The sequence below is a fragment of the Zeugodacus cucurbitae genome, chromosome 6 (genome assembly GCF_028554725.1).
Source record: "Zeugodacus cucurbitae isolate PBARC_wt_2022May chromosome 6, idZeuCucr1.2, whole genome shotgun sequence".
In the NCBI taxonomy this organism is placed as follows: domain Eukaryota; kingdom Metazoa; phylum Arthropoda; class Insecta; order Diptera; family Tephritidae; genus Zeugodacus; species Zeugodacus cucurbitae.
Genome location: NC_071671.1, coordinates 15,837,674 through 15,857,309, shown reverse-complemented (window position 1 = coordinate 15,857,309; position 19,636 = coordinate 15,837,674). Strand labels below are relative to the sequence as shown.

The 19,636-nt window shown below is 32.6% G+C and overlaps 3 protein-coding genes across 7 annotated transcripts; all 3 read right to left on the bottom strand.

Moving 5' to 3' along the window:
• Positions 1-1,631: 1,631 nt before the first annotated feature.
• LOC105213203 (proton-coupled amino acid transporter-like protein pathetic) lies at positions 1,632-8,861 on the bottom strand. 3 transcript variants are annotated; one of them, XM_011185865.3, is made up of 7 exons: positions 4,389-4,507; positions 3,629-3,708; positions 3,329-3,557; positions 3,014-3,135; positions 2,400-2,939; positions 2,081-2,325; positions 1,632-2,017 (listed from the first exon to the last, which is right to left on the bottom strand). In XM_011185865.3, exons 2-7 carry the CDS (start codon positions 3,706-3,708, stop codon positions 1,851-1,853), a joined length of 1,383 nt encoding a protein of 460 aa, XP_011184167.2. In that variant the 5' UTR covers positions 4,389-4,507; the 3' UTR covers positions 1,632-1,850. The 3 variants fall into 3 exon arrangements, with proteins under 3 accessions (XP_011184167.2, XP_054089646.1, XP_011184166.2); XM_054233671.1 differs by having other exon boundaries at positions 4,274-4,420; XM_011185864.3 differs by lacking the exon at positions 4,389-4,507 and adding an exon at positions 8,683-8,861 and having other exon boundaries at positions 1,634-2,017.
• A 1,572-nt stretch (positions 8,862-10,433) lies between these two features.
• Positions 10,434-15,551, bottom strand: LOC105213205 (proton-coupled amino acid transporter-like protein CG1139). Of its 3 annotated transcripts, none has more exons than XM_054233670.1 (7): positions 15,310-15,551; positions 12,564-12,638; positions 12,266-12,494; positions 11,708-11,829; positions 11,105-11,644; positions 10,804-11,048; positions 10,434-10,731 (listed from the first exon to the last, which is right to left on the bottom strand). In XM_054233670.1, exons 2-7 carry the CDS (start codon positions 12,635-12,637, stop codon positions 10,550-10,552), a joined length of 1,392 nt encoding a protein of 463 aa, XP_054089645.1. In that variant the 5' UTR covers position 12,638; positions 15,310-15,551; the 3' UTR covers positions 10,434-10,549. The 3 variants fall into 3 exon arrangements, with proteins under 3 accessions (XP_054089645.1, XP_011184171.2, XP_054089644.1); XM_011185869.3 differs by having other exon boundaries at positions 12,564-12,637; positions 15,320-15,551; XM_054233669.1 differs by lacking the exon at positions 15,310-15,551 and adding an exon at positions 15,135-15,158 and having other exon boundaries at positions 12,564-12,637.
• A 1,163-nt stretch (positions 15,552-16,714) lies between these two features.
• Positions 16,715-17,236, bottom strand: LOC128922896 (tigger transposable element-derived protein 6-like). Its single transcript, XM_054235288.1, has one exon. The coding sequence runs from the start codon at positions 17,234-17,236 to the stop codon at positions 16,715-16,717; it is 522 nt and encodes a 173-aa protein (XP_054091263.1).
• Between the last annotated feature and the right edge of the window lie 2,400 nt (positions 17,237-19,636).

Sequence of the window (19,636 nt, the reverse complement as noted above, 5' to 3'; positions counted from 1 at the left end):
ATATAGGTATAATAACAAAAAAATATTAATTGTTGTTTTCACTAAGCGTTGAAGAGAAGACAATCGAACAAGCTATAAGAAATATTGAAATAAATGGGCAGCACTTATGGTACAAACCTTAGCAAATTTCCCGTCTATCTTTGATTAGAAATACTTTAGATAAATTTTTGTTTACCCCTTTGTTTGAACAGTGTCCATATCCTATCGTTTTCTTGGAACCAAGCAACATATTCACTTAACGGATATTTGTAACATCTAAAATTGAACGTGTTTAGATTTTATCTATCGAGATGATGGTACAGAAGGGTGGCTAGTATATTTAAAATGGGCTTCTCCCACATTTCCATCAAAAACCATAACTCAAGAACAACTTGATAATTTTTAATCAAAAGTGGTATATATTATCTTCTTTACAACCTCTTGAAAGTAAGTAAGTCTATAGTAAATAGGTCAAGTTAACTAACGAATATTGAATTCCTTTGTAGCATTTTAATATAAAACTGATACCCTTCATCGAGCCTTGTCTAGTATTAAATAATTTAATGTGTCTGTCAATCATACTATATCATACTTGACCTCGACCAAACTGTGAAGATTGATATATCAAACACGGAAGGAACCAAAAGTTTAGTGGATCTCATCCCATCATATTAATTCGTAAATTATCAAACCTGCCCACAGCTGACCTCAGAAAATATAGGCCGACCTGATCCACGCGACTCTTAAAAACATAAACAAACCTGTTCATGTGACTCCGCCCAAAATGTTAAAAACTCTTGCCAAAAGTCATTGATCTCCATTAAAATGTTAACAAACCCCTGCCAAAAGTTTAATACGAGGTCAAAATATAAACAAACTCTTGTCAAAGGACATTGACTCGGCCAAAATGCAAAAAAAACCCCGACCAAAGGTCATTGAACTGAGCGTAAATGTAAATAAACTCTAAAGATCATTGACCTCGGTCGATATGTAAACAAAAACCTGGAGAAAGGTCACTGACCTCACATAAAATGTAAACAAACCCCTACCAAAGGTCACTCGGCTAAAATGTAAACAAACTCTTGTCAAAGATCATTTAACTCGACAGACATGTAAATAAATCCCTGCCAGAGGTCGTTGACCTCGCATAAAATGTAAATAAACATGACATCACGTGACAATCTGTGACCTTTGTTCACATTTTAAGCGAAGTCATGTTAGTTTATATTTTGAAGGGTTAGAATTCAAGTTTTTTTTGGTACTTGGAGAGGTTACTTGGGGTTAACTTCGTTTACCTTTTTTAGAGGTAACGGGAGGTAAGACTTTCTTCCATTTTGAGGAGTCACGTGTGATTCGTTCTATTTACATTTCGAGGGTTCTGCGAAATCTAGTTAATTTACTAATCTATTTTTTTTTTATTCTGAACATTTGTTTGCCGATATATCGATTATTGCGTGAGATATCTTAATAAAATTAAGTAAAATTTTTGTGGAGTTTTTTTTGGTTAAATTACATGAAGCCAGTTTAGGCTCTCTCCTAACACCAATGTAACTAACATAGTTATATTCGGTATATTCAGTAGTAAACTGTGTGAGAGAGTCAGCATTTGATATTTCATTTCCGCACAAGTTTCTATACTTCCAAGAAAACTTATATTTTTATTTAAAATATTTATACAAAAGAAAATTGCTTTCAAAATTTTATAATCACAGGTATTAAAATTGGTTTATTGTAACAACAACATACAACAAATAAACAGTTTTAAGAAATGCTGCTGCTTGGCTAGTTTCTAGTTTTATAGACTTTCTATCATAACTATCATATGCTATATGTACATAATTTAAATCTAAAAAGAGCCTTAACAGTATACATCACTGGTATATTTTAATAATTTCATTTATGCTCGCCACTGAGCCAGCAACTAAAGCGCATAACGCAAAGGTACTTAAGAGTATGTTCTTGTACAGCTTCCAGCGCCAGAAACCCAAGCGATCGGGCCACAAATAAACTGTCTCACAAACGCTTGGCACCAAAAAGCCTGCAAAGATTTAATAGAAAATAAATAAATAATTGTTTAAACACTTCAAAAAAAAGAGCATACCAAGTAATGAGAGAAAGATGGCGCCCACGAGACTGATGAATGGCTCCAGATTGGGTATGACTGTGGCAACGACACCGCTGATCAGTATAATGCCCGTGCGTATAAGTATCTGTGCGATGTTGTGATTCTTTTCGCTGATTTTATGGCTAATATTTTTCCAAAGCGTATCGATCGGTATGTAGAACACTAAACCATAAGCGAAGAGCGATGCGACAGCGATCAGCAGTTTCGCAGTGTCAGCCAAACTGAGGAGAAAATAATTGAAAAACATATCATATTTATAAGTGAATAACGTGAAAGTATGTAATTGCGCACTTACGGCGTACCCTCCAATAAATTTAATGTAATGCTGCCGCGCACTTCACTACCGAAACGCGCATAACCCAGGAAACCGATGGCCGTATAAAATATCACCACAATGATCATAGCGGTATTGAGCACACCAGGGCAGCCGAGGAACTGTTGCGGCTTCTTCATGGAATTCTCGATCGGCATAACTGAACCAATACCCTCCATGGCAAAGATGGCGGTGGCAAAGTAGAGTGGTAACTGTTCGCTTCTCGCCATCAAAGGTTTGTCTGAGAATACCAAAGGCTCCCGAAACAGATAGTACAACACTATGGCAAAAGTGATGGCAATAAATATATTCGCTATGGCTGAGAACGGCACTAGCCATTTCAGATTTCTTATTTGTCCAATTAATAGGCAGGGTATCACGGTGAATGCAATATAAATGCGCACATCCCATTTCAGACCGGTGTCATAGTTGATCACATCGTGGAATGATGTAGCAATAAACACCATGTAAACACAAGCGGCAGCAAAATAGGTGGCCATCAGCCCGCCATCAACGAAACGTCTGTGTGTGGGAAAGGGAATTTTATAAAGTGTAATTAATATAGTATTTGTTGTTATTGTACAAGGAGCACTCACTTCGCAAAGACTGACCAAGAACGCAGACATTTCGGACCGCTTTCGAAGACCTTCTCGGTGGTTTCTGCAAAACTTAACGCAGGGACTCGATTGTTTCGGCACATTTCTTGTGAGGTTTTGACCTGTCAATAAGAGAAAGATTAAATAAAATAAATAGAAGTAAATAATAATGTTAGCGCTTTTCAGGAAAATAATCTAAATTGACCAAATATTTTTTTTCCAGTATTAAATTCGAATATTGAGGTTAATGCTATGATTTTGATTTTAATTTTTTCATATTAGAAATAGATTAAAGATTTAAAAAACCCCACTTACCAAAATGTGTACACAATGCGTACAAAGGAAGCCCACTATCAGCGTGGCAATCATACTGAATAGCAAACCACCATTGTAGAACGCCATCGGCATGGACAGTATACCAAAACCTAATGAACCTTTGAGTAAATGCACAAAAGCGCCAACTGAAGATTGACCTTTAACTTGGTCGCGATGATCCCCTGGATTGTATTCATCGCCAAGTTGTGTCTTCGAGGTTAGATACGTGCTGAAATACATAGAAAAATGTTTCAGAGATTTAAGACGATATTCATAATGTATGTACTTTTGAGCGTTTACCTCGAACTGCAGTTATTCAGCGTCAATATAGAAGTGGTCTTCCCATTTGGCGAGGGTGTAGAAATTACAGTATCCGTCATCTATAGATAAAAGATACAAATGTGGGTTATATTTAAATTCTACATAAGGTTATAGTATTTATGAAAAATTTAGAGATCATCTGAAGCGTAAGACGTTTACTGATATATAACATTCCAATCTACAATTTTATGGGCATTGTTGGTGAACAACTGGAAGCATAATGTGGAGGAAAGAGAATAGAAGGCTAGCAATGCTCTATATGCATGTAGGCAGACGTTAATCAACATATCGGAAGCCAATGGAAAGGGTTCAGCGCCACCTATAAATCTATACTACATGTGTATACGGATGGCTCGATCTGTAGAACGGAGTTGGTACAGGGATCTGCTGTCCTGGTTAGGTATACTAAGACATTACTACTACTCGGGGACTACGTCGTCACGTTAATTTGGTTTCTTTATTAAAAATTTTATTTTTTTAAATTATTATTCGACTCTCAAACGAACGGCTCATTAAAAATCTATAATTTGTAAGTTGCTTCTGCATCTTTTTTCAGCTTCTTTCACAAGCAGCTTTTGACATTTGAAATACTTTGTTAGTGAAACCACTGTGTAATATATATACCTCGGTATATTGTATATGAAATATATTTAAATTTTTTAAAATTCTAACACAATTTTAATGTTTAACGCTTCATCACTTGTTCGCTTAGCTGTGTTCTAAATACTAAATATCTCACTTTCGACTCGTTCAGTTCAGTTTAAACTGAAGGCGATGACTTTATTTTTCAACACTCTTGAAAGAACAGACGTTTGTAAATTCAATAATAACAAATATTTTAATTCAGCACTTTTGAAGTCAGGTATTTTCACAAACATATTACAATACATATGCACATTTGTAAGAAAGTGAGGATTAAGAAGAAATGCAAACAATGTTTTAAGCTCTTACAAAATACGATAAATATACAACATACTATATATTGATACCATATTTGTCAATAACCACAGACTGGACTGGAGCTTCTTACTTATAACCATATATTATTTTTGTAATACTAAAAGTTACGTACTAGTTCTTTTAGATAGAGTACTGGTTTATATGAATGTATTAAATTGGGACCTAATTTATATATTTACATAAGATATCCTACGATTAGTTTGCTTCTTATTTTCGGGAATTTTTCCAAAATCACTCAACACGCTTTTGTCAAACACTTTTTTTTAATGCTTTGCGATTTCTTATTTTTGTACGAGTCGATAAGTTCTTAAATGGATAATGCGGTTTCAAGCGTAATCTTGGTCTCCTTCTTACTACTCATTTTTATACTCTCGCAACAAAAGTTGCTAAAGAGAGTGTTATAGTTTTGTTCACATAACGGTTGTTTGTTACACCCAAAACTAAACGAGTTAGATTAGGTTATATATACCAAAGAGATTAGGGTGAAGAGTGGAGTTCAAGTCCGAATGTCTGTCTGTCTGTCCGTCCGTCCGTCCGTCCGTCAGTGCAAGCTGTAACTTGAGTAAAAATTAAGATATCTTGATGAAACTTGGCACACTTATTTCTTGGCCGAAAACACATAAAGTGCCATAAGTTAGTTTGAAAATTACTAAAAGTGGGTTAACTCACTAACGAAAAACGTCAGAAACACTAAATTTCACATAAGAAATGGCAGATAAAAGCTGCACTCAGACTTTTTTACAAAATGGAAAATGGGCGTGGCGTCGCCCACTTATGGGTCAAAAACCATATCTCAGGTACTACTCAACCGATTTCAATGAAACTTGGTTTGTAATAGTTTCCTTACATCCCAATGATATGTTGTGAAAATAGGCCAAATCGATTCACAACCACGCCTACTTCCTATATACCAGAACTTTGAAGACAATCTGAATCGTTTACTTTACAATATATAAAATAAGCACTAGTGAAGATATCGGTGCAGAACTTTGCACAAATACTATGTTAATAGTGTGGCAGCCCCATTCTAAAAATCGCCGAAATCGGACCATAGGATTTTAAGGCCCCATATATCGAACACGAGGACCTCGGTGCTTCTAACCTAATATTAGGGTTTCCAACTTTCAATGGACTTTATACAATATATATGACGAATATGTGAGTCAAATTGTGTATTATATAATATAAATAAAGTGAAATAAATAAATTGCGAGAGTATAAAATGTTCGGTTACACCCAAACTTAGCCCTTCCTTATTTGTTTTATTATTGACTTCTGTATTACGTGGTGTCAAGGATTATAAACTAATTAGTACTTCATTTAAAACTTTCTGATTTAATTTAAGTATCAATAAATAAGTGCATTAGTTCTCTAAGTGTTTAAGCGCCTTTTCGAAAAGCGGTGTCTAAGTAGTGCCTGCATTTAGTATTATGTCTCAAGAGGCAAACAAATGATAGCAAATTACGCCTATAACTTTATTGAGAGAATTTTTTGAGTCACTTTCTATATCAGTAATATTGTTAAAGGATTAACCTTGTCTGTCGGGAATAATTTCTTAACATAGTTCTTTCTTGGTAACATAGTTTTTGATTGTGGTATTCAAGCTAGGCTGATGGTCAAATACGGTAAATTTCTCAGATATCTTTAAGAAATTCAGAGAGAATCTTTTTATACTTTCGTAACAAAGTTGCTCAACGAGTTAGATATAGGTTATATATACCAAAGTGATCAGGCAGAAGAAAAATGTTGTCCATCCGTCCGTGTAAATTTAGTAAAAAATAAGATATCTTGACGAAACTTGGTACACAGGTTTCTTGGCCCCATATGTAAGTTAAGTTCGTAGATGGGCGAAATCGGAACACTGACACGCCCACAATTTGGCGAAAACAGAAAACATATAAAGTGCCATAACTAAGCCATATATAAAAATGGACGTGGCCCCCACTAAGTTTTTTTTATATATCTCGTAAACTACTAAACCTATATTAACCAAGCTCTCTGCAGTTATTTCTTTTAGCCTCCTCTTTCCTTATACAGTCTAAAAATGGAGGAAATCGGATTGTAACCACGCCACTTCCCAAGCGAAGGAAGTGAAAATGACTAAAAATGTTTTAATTCAGTAAGGAAAAGCAACTTAATTCTATTATAAAGATTGTATAGAAGGACTCCACTAAAACTTGTATACAAAATATTAAATGGGCGTGTCTCCGTTCACTTATGAGTCTGCATTTATAGTGTTGGTTCGCCTTTCTAAAACTCTTCGAAATCAGATAATAAGTTTTCAAGGCCCCACAAATCGAACATGAGAACCTCAGTGCATCTAATAAATATTTTTAACTTCCTCTAGCTCTAGCATTTAAAAAAAAAAAAATATTATAAGGCGACACTGTGCAATAAGAATTGCTTTTAGCATATATGATTATGATATTTAAAATGTCGAATAAAATATGATAAGATTTCTAGTCGTCAACAGAGTTGTAAATTTGCATTCGGAAAAAATGTGTAGTTATCTACTCCACTAATTACTTAGACAATTAATATGTGATCGTCGAGCGTAATTTCTCGCCGATTGTAAATCTTTTCAACAACCTAGGCATATTAACCACGTGCTTGAAGCTTCCCTCAGATTTCTTCCGAGATATTTTTAATTCTAGTAATAACATTTTGGAGCAAAAAAGCAGTGTTCAAAACTTTTGCTGTGCATTTTTCTAACATTTGATTGCGTCAGTCTTAAATGCTAAACTGCATAATTCACACATTACTCATTGCTGCGCCAATTTCTTTAGAAACAAAACCCGTCAATCCGCTTATAATTTTAGGAAATTTGCATAAATAATCATGTAAAACACATTGTTGTTGTCAAATGACTATTTGCACGATTTTTTATCTGAATAACGCGTTGTTAGATTCTTACTGTTGTTGTTGGAAATGTTTTTGCTGTTTATTGTGATGACTGTTTAATTTGTTTATTTACTCTTGGCTTAACTAGTATATAGATACGTGCTACATATTTTTTTATTTGCCAATTCTATTTTATGACTTCTCCCCCACAAACTTTCATAATCTAAATAAACATGATAAATGGATGTACATCAGGCATTTACTCAGTTTATTAACTTTTTCTTTCATTTACTATCTAACTGGAAGGGAATTTTTTTAGTATTTTTTAATTTTTTAATATCACAAATTCTTCATTTAACACTGTCACATGTCGTTTTTATGTTGTAAAAGAAATTATTTTATTTATTATTTGCTTTCCCTTCTCCTTTTTTATTGAAGCTTGTTTGATGTAGGGTTAATTTATTTTTATTCTATAAACGTTATGGCTCCTATCTATGTCCATGTATGTATGTATTTACGCACAAAAATTCCTTTATACACTGAAGATAATGAAACGCTTTTAAATGTCTATAAAAGATTAAAATGCTTTTTTGCATTTGGTTGCGATTAATGAATGAATGTGCTAATTATATATCAGTAAGATATTATGTGCTTATGTGTACGTTATACAAAATACTCGTAAGCATTATTCTTTAATGTTATAATAAATATATTTTAATTAATGGAAAAAAGTAAAAAAAATGTTATTTCTTTTTTATTTTATATTATTTTATTTTATTTTATTGTATTTTATTTTATTTTATTTTATATTTATTATTTTATTTTATTTTATTTTATTTTATTTTATTTTACTTTATTTTATTTTATTTTATTTTATTTTATTTTATTTTATTTTATTTTATTTTATTTTATTTTATTTTATTTTATAGTTTTTTATATAAATTTTTTAATTTTTTTTTACATTTTAAATATACATAAAATTAAAACGCATTAACATCGAATGCAAATCAGCAACTATTATAATAGTCGTCAACTTAATAGTTTTCAATTGGGCGGTGAAAGGTCAAACATTTATTTGTTTACATTTCTATTGCAACATTAATATATTGCATAAGTTAATTATTATGATTTGTGCTTCACACAGTAATTGTAAAAATTAAACTAACAGCTTAGGATTAAAATACGAAATTAATATACACATATTAACTTATATTTTTTGATAATCAACGTACTTTTCACTTTAAAATTCCGCGCAAATCTAAAATTATTCTTGTGCCTCGTATAAAATGGACCACATCTGTTGTCCTGAGAATAATTTTAGATGTATTTATATTTAAATTCACTATAAATCACTCAAAGATATTCTTTGTGACGCGTTGTTGTTGATGATATCGCAACCGCTTTCTGACTGATGTCGATAGAGCGATGATGTGCAAAGTTATGACAACGCGCAAAGCTGCTAAGTTACTCAGTGGCAGGTAATAATGTTCTAAGATGCCAGCAAAGGTGTCGCTTTGTAGTGCAGTTCGTGTGTACAATATGCCAATAAGATGTGTAGATGTTCTGGAGTGGCGTTTGCAACGGCGTGTGAATTATTAAACGTTAATTTGTGTTTTATTGTTTTGTTATTTCATTGTTGTAATATATTGCGAGTAGAAATGATGATTTTATAGCTGCGTTGTTATTTATAATATTGTTATATTGTTAAACACGATAAAGGAGTGCTCAGCGCTGCATAATAATTAAATATCAGCTTTAAACAATTATCTCATACATTACTATTGTCTGCCATGCACTAAATGAGATCACATGCAATACAGCATTTTATGCACTGCTTCGTACTGATATTTAAATTTGATTGAAAAGTTTAAGGAATTTTATTTTGTATTATACATAATTGCGCTTAATTAATAGAAAATATTTGTCGTTATACGAAATAAAGGTTTAATTTGTTATTGTTTAAAATTAAAAAAAAAACTCGTATTTGTAGTTTAGTTGCTTTAAAATTATTTTTACTGTATTAAAAATTGATAGTAACAGTAATGGTAAACAACAACAAACTTTTTTACATAAACATTTAAAATAAACACTCAACGAAGCAATTAAATAAAATAAATTAGAAGTATACTTCACTAGTCACTTACACAACAGCAACACTCAGAGAATATAATAAAATTCACAGTGATGAAACTCACAGTAAATAGATAACAAGTTTAAAAAATAATTCTAAATAGCACATATTTTAATTATGTTTGCATTTTAGTGCGTAAATTTTTTGTCAAACTAACTACAGCTTTAAAATTTTTTATTTTGTGTTCTGTTTATAAATTAAAGTGATATTCCCTTAAGTACTTTTTCATTGTGACACTATTGTGAATTATGAAGCTGCACGAAGATTGGAAAGAGGAAACAAATGCATTCGTTCGTTAAAATACAGCGAAATGGTTGCTCACAGTTTGAAACGATGATTTAACACGAGCGTTATGACATTTAGTGCGGATAAAATGAAAGTGAATGAAGTGAAATTAGTTTACAATAAAGTGTTAAAGTTTTAATTAATTTATAATAAAAACGATTATGTTTGTGATATTGAAAACTAAAGCAATATGCTTTTAAACACATATTCGTATATGCTAGCATGAAAGCACTATTTGTAGTATCCTGGGCAATGCACATTGTTTGGAACCGGAGCTAAGAATATATAGCAATAAATTCATTCTAAATTAAAATTGGACTACAGTAGTGTGTTTCCAACTGATGTAGAGTATTAAACCTCTATTGATACTATACGAGATGGCAAAGTGATTTGTGCAGTGACTCGCTATATGTATATGTAGAATCTGCAGTGCTGAGAAGCTAGATAAGCAAATGGTTAGTTCAGTAGAATGTTATGTGTAGGATAATTAGATTTAGTTTTATATTCAAGGAAATCAAGAATTAGGGGTGTTAACAATTAATAAAAGAAGTTTTTATTGCCTTATAATTGTGTAAAAACATTTCTTAGTTTATTTTTAAATTTAAAATATATATATTTTTTACTAAAAAATATTAATCTATATACATTGCTTTAAGGTACAAGTTAACAGTTTTTTTTTCAAACTAACTGTCCTTCTTTTCAATTATTTTCGTAATGATTTCTTCTATACTCGCAGAGGAACCAGCAACTAGCGCGAATATCGCAAATGCACACAAAAGTATATTTTTTAATAGCTTCCATTTGCACCAACCGAAGCGATCTGGCCACAAATAAACTGTTTCACAAACACTGGGCACAAATAAGCCTAAAATAGGAATGAAGAGTTAATATTATTCACATTTATCTTTTAATGTTCAAAAATTTATGTGTGACATACCAAGTAATGAGAAGAATATGGCGCCCACAAGATTGATGAAAATCTCAAGATTGGGTATTGCGACACAAATGCCACCACTGATCAGTATTATAACAGTACGTAGGATTATCTGTACAATATTATGATTATTTTCATTGAATTTGTGTGAGATCTTTTTCCACAGGATTTCATTGGGCACGTAGAACTGTAAGCCATATGTGAATAGTATCGCAACGGCCATTAATAATTTTGCCGTATCAGCCAAACTAAAAAAAATTACAAAGTAAATATGTATACAAGTAACACATGTATTCCTGCTCACACTTCGCCATATTGTAAATTCAGTGTAATGCTGCCTTTCACAACGTCACCATAACGTGCATAACCTAAAAATCCGATAGCGGCATATAATACAACAACAATGGACATAGATATATTGAGTACACCAGGACAACCGAGAAATTGCTGCGGTTTCTTCATGGCATTCTCAACGGGCATCACCGAACCGATACCCTCCATGGCGAATATAACTGTAGAGAAAAAAAGCGGTATCTGTTTGATTTCGCCAATTAATGGCTTATCGCTGAATACCAATGTGCCGCTAAACAAATAGTACAACACTATGCCGAAAGTAATTAAAATAAAAACATTTGCCATCGCAGAGAATGGCACAAGCCATTTCAGATTTCTTATCTGACCAATGAAGAGGCAACCGATCACCGTGAATCCAATATAAGCGCTCAATTTCCATTCAAGACCGGTGTCATAGTTGATTACATCGTGAAATGATGTAGCAATAAATACCATGTAAACGCAAGCGGCAGCGTAATATGTTGCCATCAGACTGCCATCGACGAAAATTCTGTGTGGGAGAGATTTAAATTTAGATCCGACAAAGTTAACTTTATAGTTAAGTTGAGCTCACCTTGCAAAGTTCGACCACGAACGTAATGGCTTGGGGCCATTTTCAAAGGCCTTTTCAGCAGTTTCGGCAAAACCCAAAGATGGCACTCTGAGGTCTTTGCAGATACTTTGTGAGGTCTTGACCTGTAAATATGAAAAAAATGTAAAGATAAATAATTATATTGTGTAAATTTAAAGCTAAAAAAACATATACCGGTAATTTCGAGAAAGGTTGTCAAGAAAAAAATTAAATTTTTTTTGAAATTAAAAGAATAATAATAATTTAAATATAATAATAATAATGAATTAAAATTAAATAAGTTTAAGAGATGGGTTGCCAAGTGTTAAACTTTTTTTAAATTAAAATAAACAAATTCAAATTAAATAAGTTTAAGAGACAGCTAAGAAATCATTTTCAAGAAAGGTTGCCAACTGCTTAAATTTTTGTATAAGATTAAATTCTCAATATTAATTAAATATTAAATAATTTAAATGTGAGTCAATATGCATTTCAATGAGCTGAAAACATTTTCTTAAATATCCGCTAATATTTAGATTTGCCAAATTTCCAAAAACCTACCAATATATGCACACAATGCGCACACAGGAAGCCCACCACTAACGTGGCAATCATACCGAACAGCAAACCGCCACATTTAAAAGCCATTGGCATTGCTAAAATACCGCTACCCAATGAGCTTTTAAGGAAATGTGCCATAGCGCCACCTGACGATTGGCCTTTAACTTGGTCTCTGTGATCCGCTGGATTGTATTCATCTTCGGCCTCCGCTATTTTAACTAAATTTGTGCTGAAATTATTTGAAAACTGTTATATGATGACTGAGTTAATATAGTAGGTACATTATCTATTATCTAACCGTGAATTTAAATCAACGAGGTTCAACACTGAATTTGAATCGCCTTTGGTTGTTGACACAGTCGGCTCTGTCATCTGTGAATGAAATGGAAATATGAAGTGTGATGTATTGCATGAAGAGTATATAAAATTGTTCAACGATATTTTGGTTTTTAAACTGAAAATATAAATATAAATAAGTTTGGTAATAATTTAGAATATCTCCCACTGTGTTGGAGTACAACAACTCTCTGCATAGTGTTGTGAGAAGCATAGAACCATTCCTCTAATATTTTCCTAACCCCAATATATTGAAAATCAGAATAGCTGTCTTACTAATTGACATTATACTTCTACTGTATATCGGCCAATAAGTGAGAGATATAGGCATGGTTTCCTGTTACATATCACAACGACTTCCGCCGCTCTTTGACTAATAATGTCGATTATATAATGAACCCAGTGCATCAGATAGGGAGAGAAAGGGCAATTTCTTCGAAATAATAAATTGCACATGCAATAAAAATATATGTATTACAAAAATCGCTATTAGAAATTTATCAGCGGATATGCCAATGATAAGATAATTGCTGCTTGTTGCTGATTAGCTTCTTTAGTATTTAACACAATTTGGTAGATATGACTTTTGTATACGTCATTGAGATTGCTTATCTCGTCATAATTGCTGCTAACTGTATTTGTATTAAAGTGTCTTAACGCTTTTTTTAAGTTTCTATTGTATATGTTTACATTATATTTTGGAAAATTTGTAGGTTAAAGCAGTTATTTCCAGTTAAATAGTGTCGAGTACCGACATTTCGTTCTCCAAATGCTACCGATTGTCGCTTATCAAGTTTGGCTACTTTACAAAGAAATTGTCTTTTATGGGCTTCTGAGTACATATGAAAGTATTATATATGGGGCTATTAAAATCTTGTATTTGTTTGTTATCTAAATATTTGGGTAATTCACCTGAGTTATTATTTCACAATTTTTTCACGTTTTATTTAAATAAATATTCTTAAGAATACTTAGTTAAAAATTCTTCAGCCAGTGTTGCCGCTAAATATTTTTAGCCGTAAAATGAATTACTGTGGTATTTATTTCACATCAACTTCAAAAGGCTACCAAAGAGAAGGTCTTTGGAAAAGTTTAGGTTTTAAATAGTTTTGGGAGATTTACCAGTTTGAAACAAGTAAAGAAGTTGTAAGCTCGCAATTAACTTAATTATTTTTTTTAAGAGAACGCACAATTTGACCCTTATAATCGGAATAAAATCCACTAGAAATCAGAAATCATTATATATAGTATATGGGGGCTAGAAGAAATATTGGCCTGATTTTACCCATTTTTGGCATAGACGCTCACTGTTAGAAGAAAAACATCTCCCTTGAATTTCATTAGAATATCTGAGAGATTTATTTGTATTTTCAATAAAAAATTAGCCGCAAGCTCCATATTTTTGATATCTGGGGCCTTGTAAAGTTATGGTCCGATTTTTTTATTTTAATAAGGGCCATGTCACACTAGAAATAAAGTATTTGTGCAAAGTTTTTTTCCGATATCTTTACTGGTGCTTGACTTACAAATATATTGTATGGGAAGTAGTCGTGGTTGTGAATCGATTTTGTACCATTTTACCTCGGTAACATCAGGGCATCACTAATATGTACTAAATTTCAAATCGGTTGAAATCGGTAGTTTCTGAGCTATGATTTTTGAGTCATAAGTGGGCGGAACCACGCCCATTTCAAATTTCGTATACAAGTTTGATTGGAGCCCTTCCGTGTCATCGTTACCATGAAATTTAAAGTTTTTTTTGTGTTCTTCCTTACTGAATTATAGCATTTTTAGTAGTTTTCAACATATCCTTTGTATGGGAGATAGGCTATAATCCGGTTACCTCTATTTTTAGACTGTAGAAGGAAGTGGCTTAAGGAAAGTACTCCACTGAATTTGGTTGATATAGCTTTAGTAGTTTACGAGATATGTACAAACTTAGTAGGAGACGAAGCCACGCCCCCTTTTAACAAAATAATTACATCCGAATATGCCACTTTTTAGTGCGATCATTTGTACCAACTTTTAATTTAGCTTTATTTATGGCTTAGTTATGACACTTTATAGGTTTTCGGTTTTCGCTATTTTGTGGCCGTGGCAGTGGTCCGATTTCGCACATCTACGAAAGCAACCTTCTTATGGTGCCCCGGAACACGTTGGTACACGTGATACACGTTTCATCAAGATCACAATTTTTAATCAAGTTACAGCTTGTATGGACGGGCAGACAATCATCCGGATTTCAAATCTACTCTTCACCCTGATCACTTTGGTATATATAACTCTATAATAACTCTAACGAGATAGATCGTTTAGTTTTAGGTGTTACAAATAACCGTTATGTGATCAAAACTATTATACTCTCTTTGTATTTTGTGAGAGTTAGTATACAAATAAATAATTAAATCATCTATATAAGTTCAGATATGTTATGTAACGGGTTGCCATAAAACCACTTGAAAAACATAAGTGTTAACTTTTAGCGCGTCTTCCGCGCAAATGCCACGTACACCGATTATTTCACTTCATTTGCCGTATGCATATAGCAAAAACTCTGAACAAAAATGCGTCACTTTTCCACGAGTACCCGATCTTGTCCGCGAGTTAACCCATAAAAATATATATTTTTTAGAGACAAAAAATAAAAACATTGTATTCCTCAATTTAAACATTGTATGCACTTTACCATATATTTTAATTGATATAGCGTAAACGTACCGTAATTTGGTGAGAGTTATCCTTACTTAAATATAATACTAAATTTTTTCGTAAAAAATGTAAATATTTTATTTCTAGATTCGAGGATTCTCATTCATTAATATGTATGTATCTCTATATTGCGAATTTATTTTATGCGATTTTCGTAAAATGTAAACCTCACGCGCAGTTTGACCAACACCGACTGATTACGTTCAAATAGACAAAGTGACTAAATGACAAGTGTATTACCAATGATTGCCGCAAATCTTCGATGAGACACTTTAAAAGCAATTACTAAAGTCAAATAAACTTATCATATGATAGACTACTGGCGACATATTGATTTGATAATGCATACATATGTACATACATATATATAAACCATAAAAGAACATAAATTTTACACAGTAAAAAATAGTATTTATTCATTGTTTAATATGAAAGTACCATATATAACTGTAACTCATTGAAGGTTTATAACTGAAAACACACTAAAGCTGTCAAACGATGAAGATTGGAGGCTCGTTTAAATCAAAACAACTCGCATAAATCAAATAGACTGGCATAATCAAATAGCTATTGAATAGAATGGGTTTGTATCGCTTTGACAAGGTCTCCATATAGTTTTTTATAACGATTTCAAATGAATAACTGTATTGTTGCTTTCACAAGTAAATATTTAGATAAGAGAGTGCAGAGCGCGGAAGTCGCGAATAGCAGAGTTGCAAATCGATGAAGTCTATCGAGTATTACAAAATTATACCGTTAAACTGTTCGTAGTTTGTTATTTAGTCTTTAGCCACTGTATCTGGAAGTTTTTTCATCGTAATTAATTTAGAGTATCATAGTCCTCAGCACACGTCTAACGTGTGTTACAAAGCAAATAAGCGTGCATTGTGAACAACTTGAGATAATATTATAAAAAAAATCTCTTATAAGTACGCCCACTTACAGGAGAACCCCCTTAGTGCACATACATATATTCATTATATATCTTCCCCTCTTAAAGTTCCTTCTACACTGCAATTTCTACTGAAGTGTCTTATAATAATGCATTAATTATATTAGTATTACAGTGAAACTTCGATAACTCGTATTTGCAAGGGACCACAATTTAAATACGAGTTATGGAGTTTTTCAAGTTATACAACTTATAGAGGCAACATACAGAATATACGAATTATAGAGTTTTTTTTATTTATTTTTTCAATTTTACATAAAAAACAAGAAATGATTGTACATATTTAAATTTTAAAATATAAAGTACATATGTTAATCAATCAATATATGTATGTATGTATTTTGAAAAATTGTACAAAAAAAATTAAGAAAAGTATTAATTTTAAAAGAAATCCGTAATATGTTTTTGACGGACATTATTTTGGCGTATTTTATCTATGGCATTATCAATGTTTACAATGTCATTAAAAATAGTGTCTTCAACATTTTATTTTCAATTGAAGCTTTCGCAACCTTTATGGAAACTGAGAGAATTTCAAATGTTTCATCGTTTTCATCGTCGATGTTTTCGAAACCCAGAATTTCATCATCATTGAGGCTTCCAGTAATCACCAACTCATCATCAACATGAATGTAGTCATCAAAGTTTACACGTGTTTCTGCATTTTGTGGAACACGAGCCCACTCTGCTATGTGAAGTACATCTTCGCTGATTACGACTACATTTTGATCCTTAACAAAACCGCAAGCTCGAAAACAGTTTTTAATAATCGATTTATTGATATTTGTCCAGGCTTTATGGGCAATATTCATTGTATCATAAATCGAAATGGAATAATCCTTTTTTTCCTCAATGCTTTCAAGCAGTTTAACAACAACTTCTTTACGGGACAATGTTTTGAAACTTTTGATTATGCCTTTGTCGAGTGGTTGCAAAACTGAAGTGGTGTTAGGTGGGAGAAATTCAGGTTCCATTGCAGTGTGGGCGGTGCAATTATCAATAAATAATAAAATCTTTCTATTTTGTTTTATCATTTGTTGGTTCACCAATTGTAGCTATTCAAGAAATAAATTACGTGTCGTCCATGACTTTGAATTTGCACGATAAAGCATAGGGATTTACCAATCATTAATAATTTAAATTTTTCTGACCCATCCATATTTGCAGCAAGCAACAGGGTAAGACGATCCTTGCTCAATTTGCTACCATTACAACTTTGGTCTTTTAAAGACCAAGTGCGATCAGGAAGACACTTGTAAAAAATACCCGTTTCATCCGCGTTGAAAATATTCTTGAGCTCATAATTCTCTATTAACTTTTGAATGTTTTCTCTCCATTGAACGCACACTTCATCATCAACGGCCGCGCTTTCACCGCAAACTTTTTTGAAACTTACATTATTTCTCTTCTTGAAATTGTCCAACCAGCCATTACTTGCGTCGAATTGTGTTAAGCCCAATTTTGCGGCATACACCTTTGCTTTTTCTTTTAGTAAATGTCCTCCAACTGGAATAGTATTAGATTCTCGGCATTGCAAAAACCAAGTGAGTATTCTCTTTTCTAATTCTAGGTATTCTGGTAATTTTTGGCGCTTACGTTTGGTGTTTGAGGAAAACCCAAATGCAGATCACTTTTTTTCAAAATTGATGTGATTGTAGATGGCGCAATACCGAACTTTTTCGCAATTTCTACTTGTTTTTCACCATTTTTTACGGCAAGAATAATTTCTTTTTTTTTATTGGCAATATTTTGCACATACGAGAAATTGACATCTTGGTCCTAATTGATACTAATCTACGCTAGTTGTAGAAAACAAAGCAAAACTTATGAATAAGCGTAACTGTAAAATAATAACGGTTAAAAAACGTACTATGTTTTCGTCACGTACGGTTTTTGTGAAAAAAAATACGAGTTGTAGAGGCTTTTGAGGAAAAAATACGAGTTGTAGAGGCTTTTGATACACATTTTTCAATTTTTGTCTCAAGAAAAATACGAGTTATCAAAGGGACCGAAATACATGCATTTTTCGCGAATTTTTCTAGGGACCGAAGAAATACTATGAAATATCAAGGTTTTTCGCTTATCGAGGTTACGACTTATCGAAGTTTTACTGTATTTTAGTTTGCTCTCTAACTAATTAATTAAATATAAACTCCTCAATTGACGATTTTTCTTGACAATTGTCTGGTTCAACATTGATTTTAATTAAAAGCTTTTTTACGCACTAGAAATTGCAAACAGTAATACCCCTCGATATATACTTAAGTAGTAGATTCGAGTAATGATTTATGATGCTTCTCGCCTTATAGAGCTACATACGTATGTATTTTAATTTACAAGAAATTACTCATGCAATTTAAAATATTAAGAACTAGACCCAATAAATTAGCGATTAGTGATAATGAGCGATTGTGCAGGCATGATGGTTTCTGATAATGAAACTTACAAATTTGATTACTTGCTTTTGCGTCAGTGTACTGTCTAGCGCTATTTGATTCATTAGATTCATTCACAGTTTTCATTCTGTAATCTTCTATATCTATACCTATCTATCCATATATACAAATGATATGCTGTGTCGGTAGTCTCGCTAAAAGTCGAGAACAGCTGAACTGAATTAATTTTATTCTTGAAATATTCGTGTAAGTCCAAAGAAGGTTTAAACGGTGCGAAAATGTGAAAAAACTGTGAGGAAATAACAAAAACGGCAATTTTATATTCTCATACAAATTGATTTTCAACTAATTACTGTTCGTTTATCCCGATAAAACTCGAGAAAGTCTCGACCGATATATATGTAAAGCTGATTTTGTGTTTGAAATGTTTATTGCAGTCCAGAGAAGGTACACGATTGCTTAAAATCATCTAATTTGTGGCGACAAGTAATTAATCTCCAATTAACGACTAACATGCGAGTGTTTTTTCAACAAGATCAAACTGCGATTGCTTATTCGAAGTAATTGATAGATATTGAAAATGGTGAGGTCACATAGATTTCGGTCACTTCAAAGGCTCGAAAGTGGAGCTTATTCAGCGTGTCTTGCTGGACATATAACAACAATATATTAACTATAATTGGCTGAGTGAACGAGCAATATTGGCGACAAAATACATAGATGTCGATGATCTCAATGCGATAATGCCGAATTTCCTTCCAGGAGAGTTGTTTACTTACAAATCAGTTAACACATATACAAACCAGGATGACGTAGACAACACAGAATTTTTAAATCCACTGCAATTGCCTGAATCGCCACAACGTAGCTCAACCTCGCCTTTGTAATAGAACGCTTGTGAAGAAGCTGATGAATAACGTCATCGAAGCCAATATAAACAAGGGAAAATATAAAGGAGAGGATGTTCTGATCCCTTTT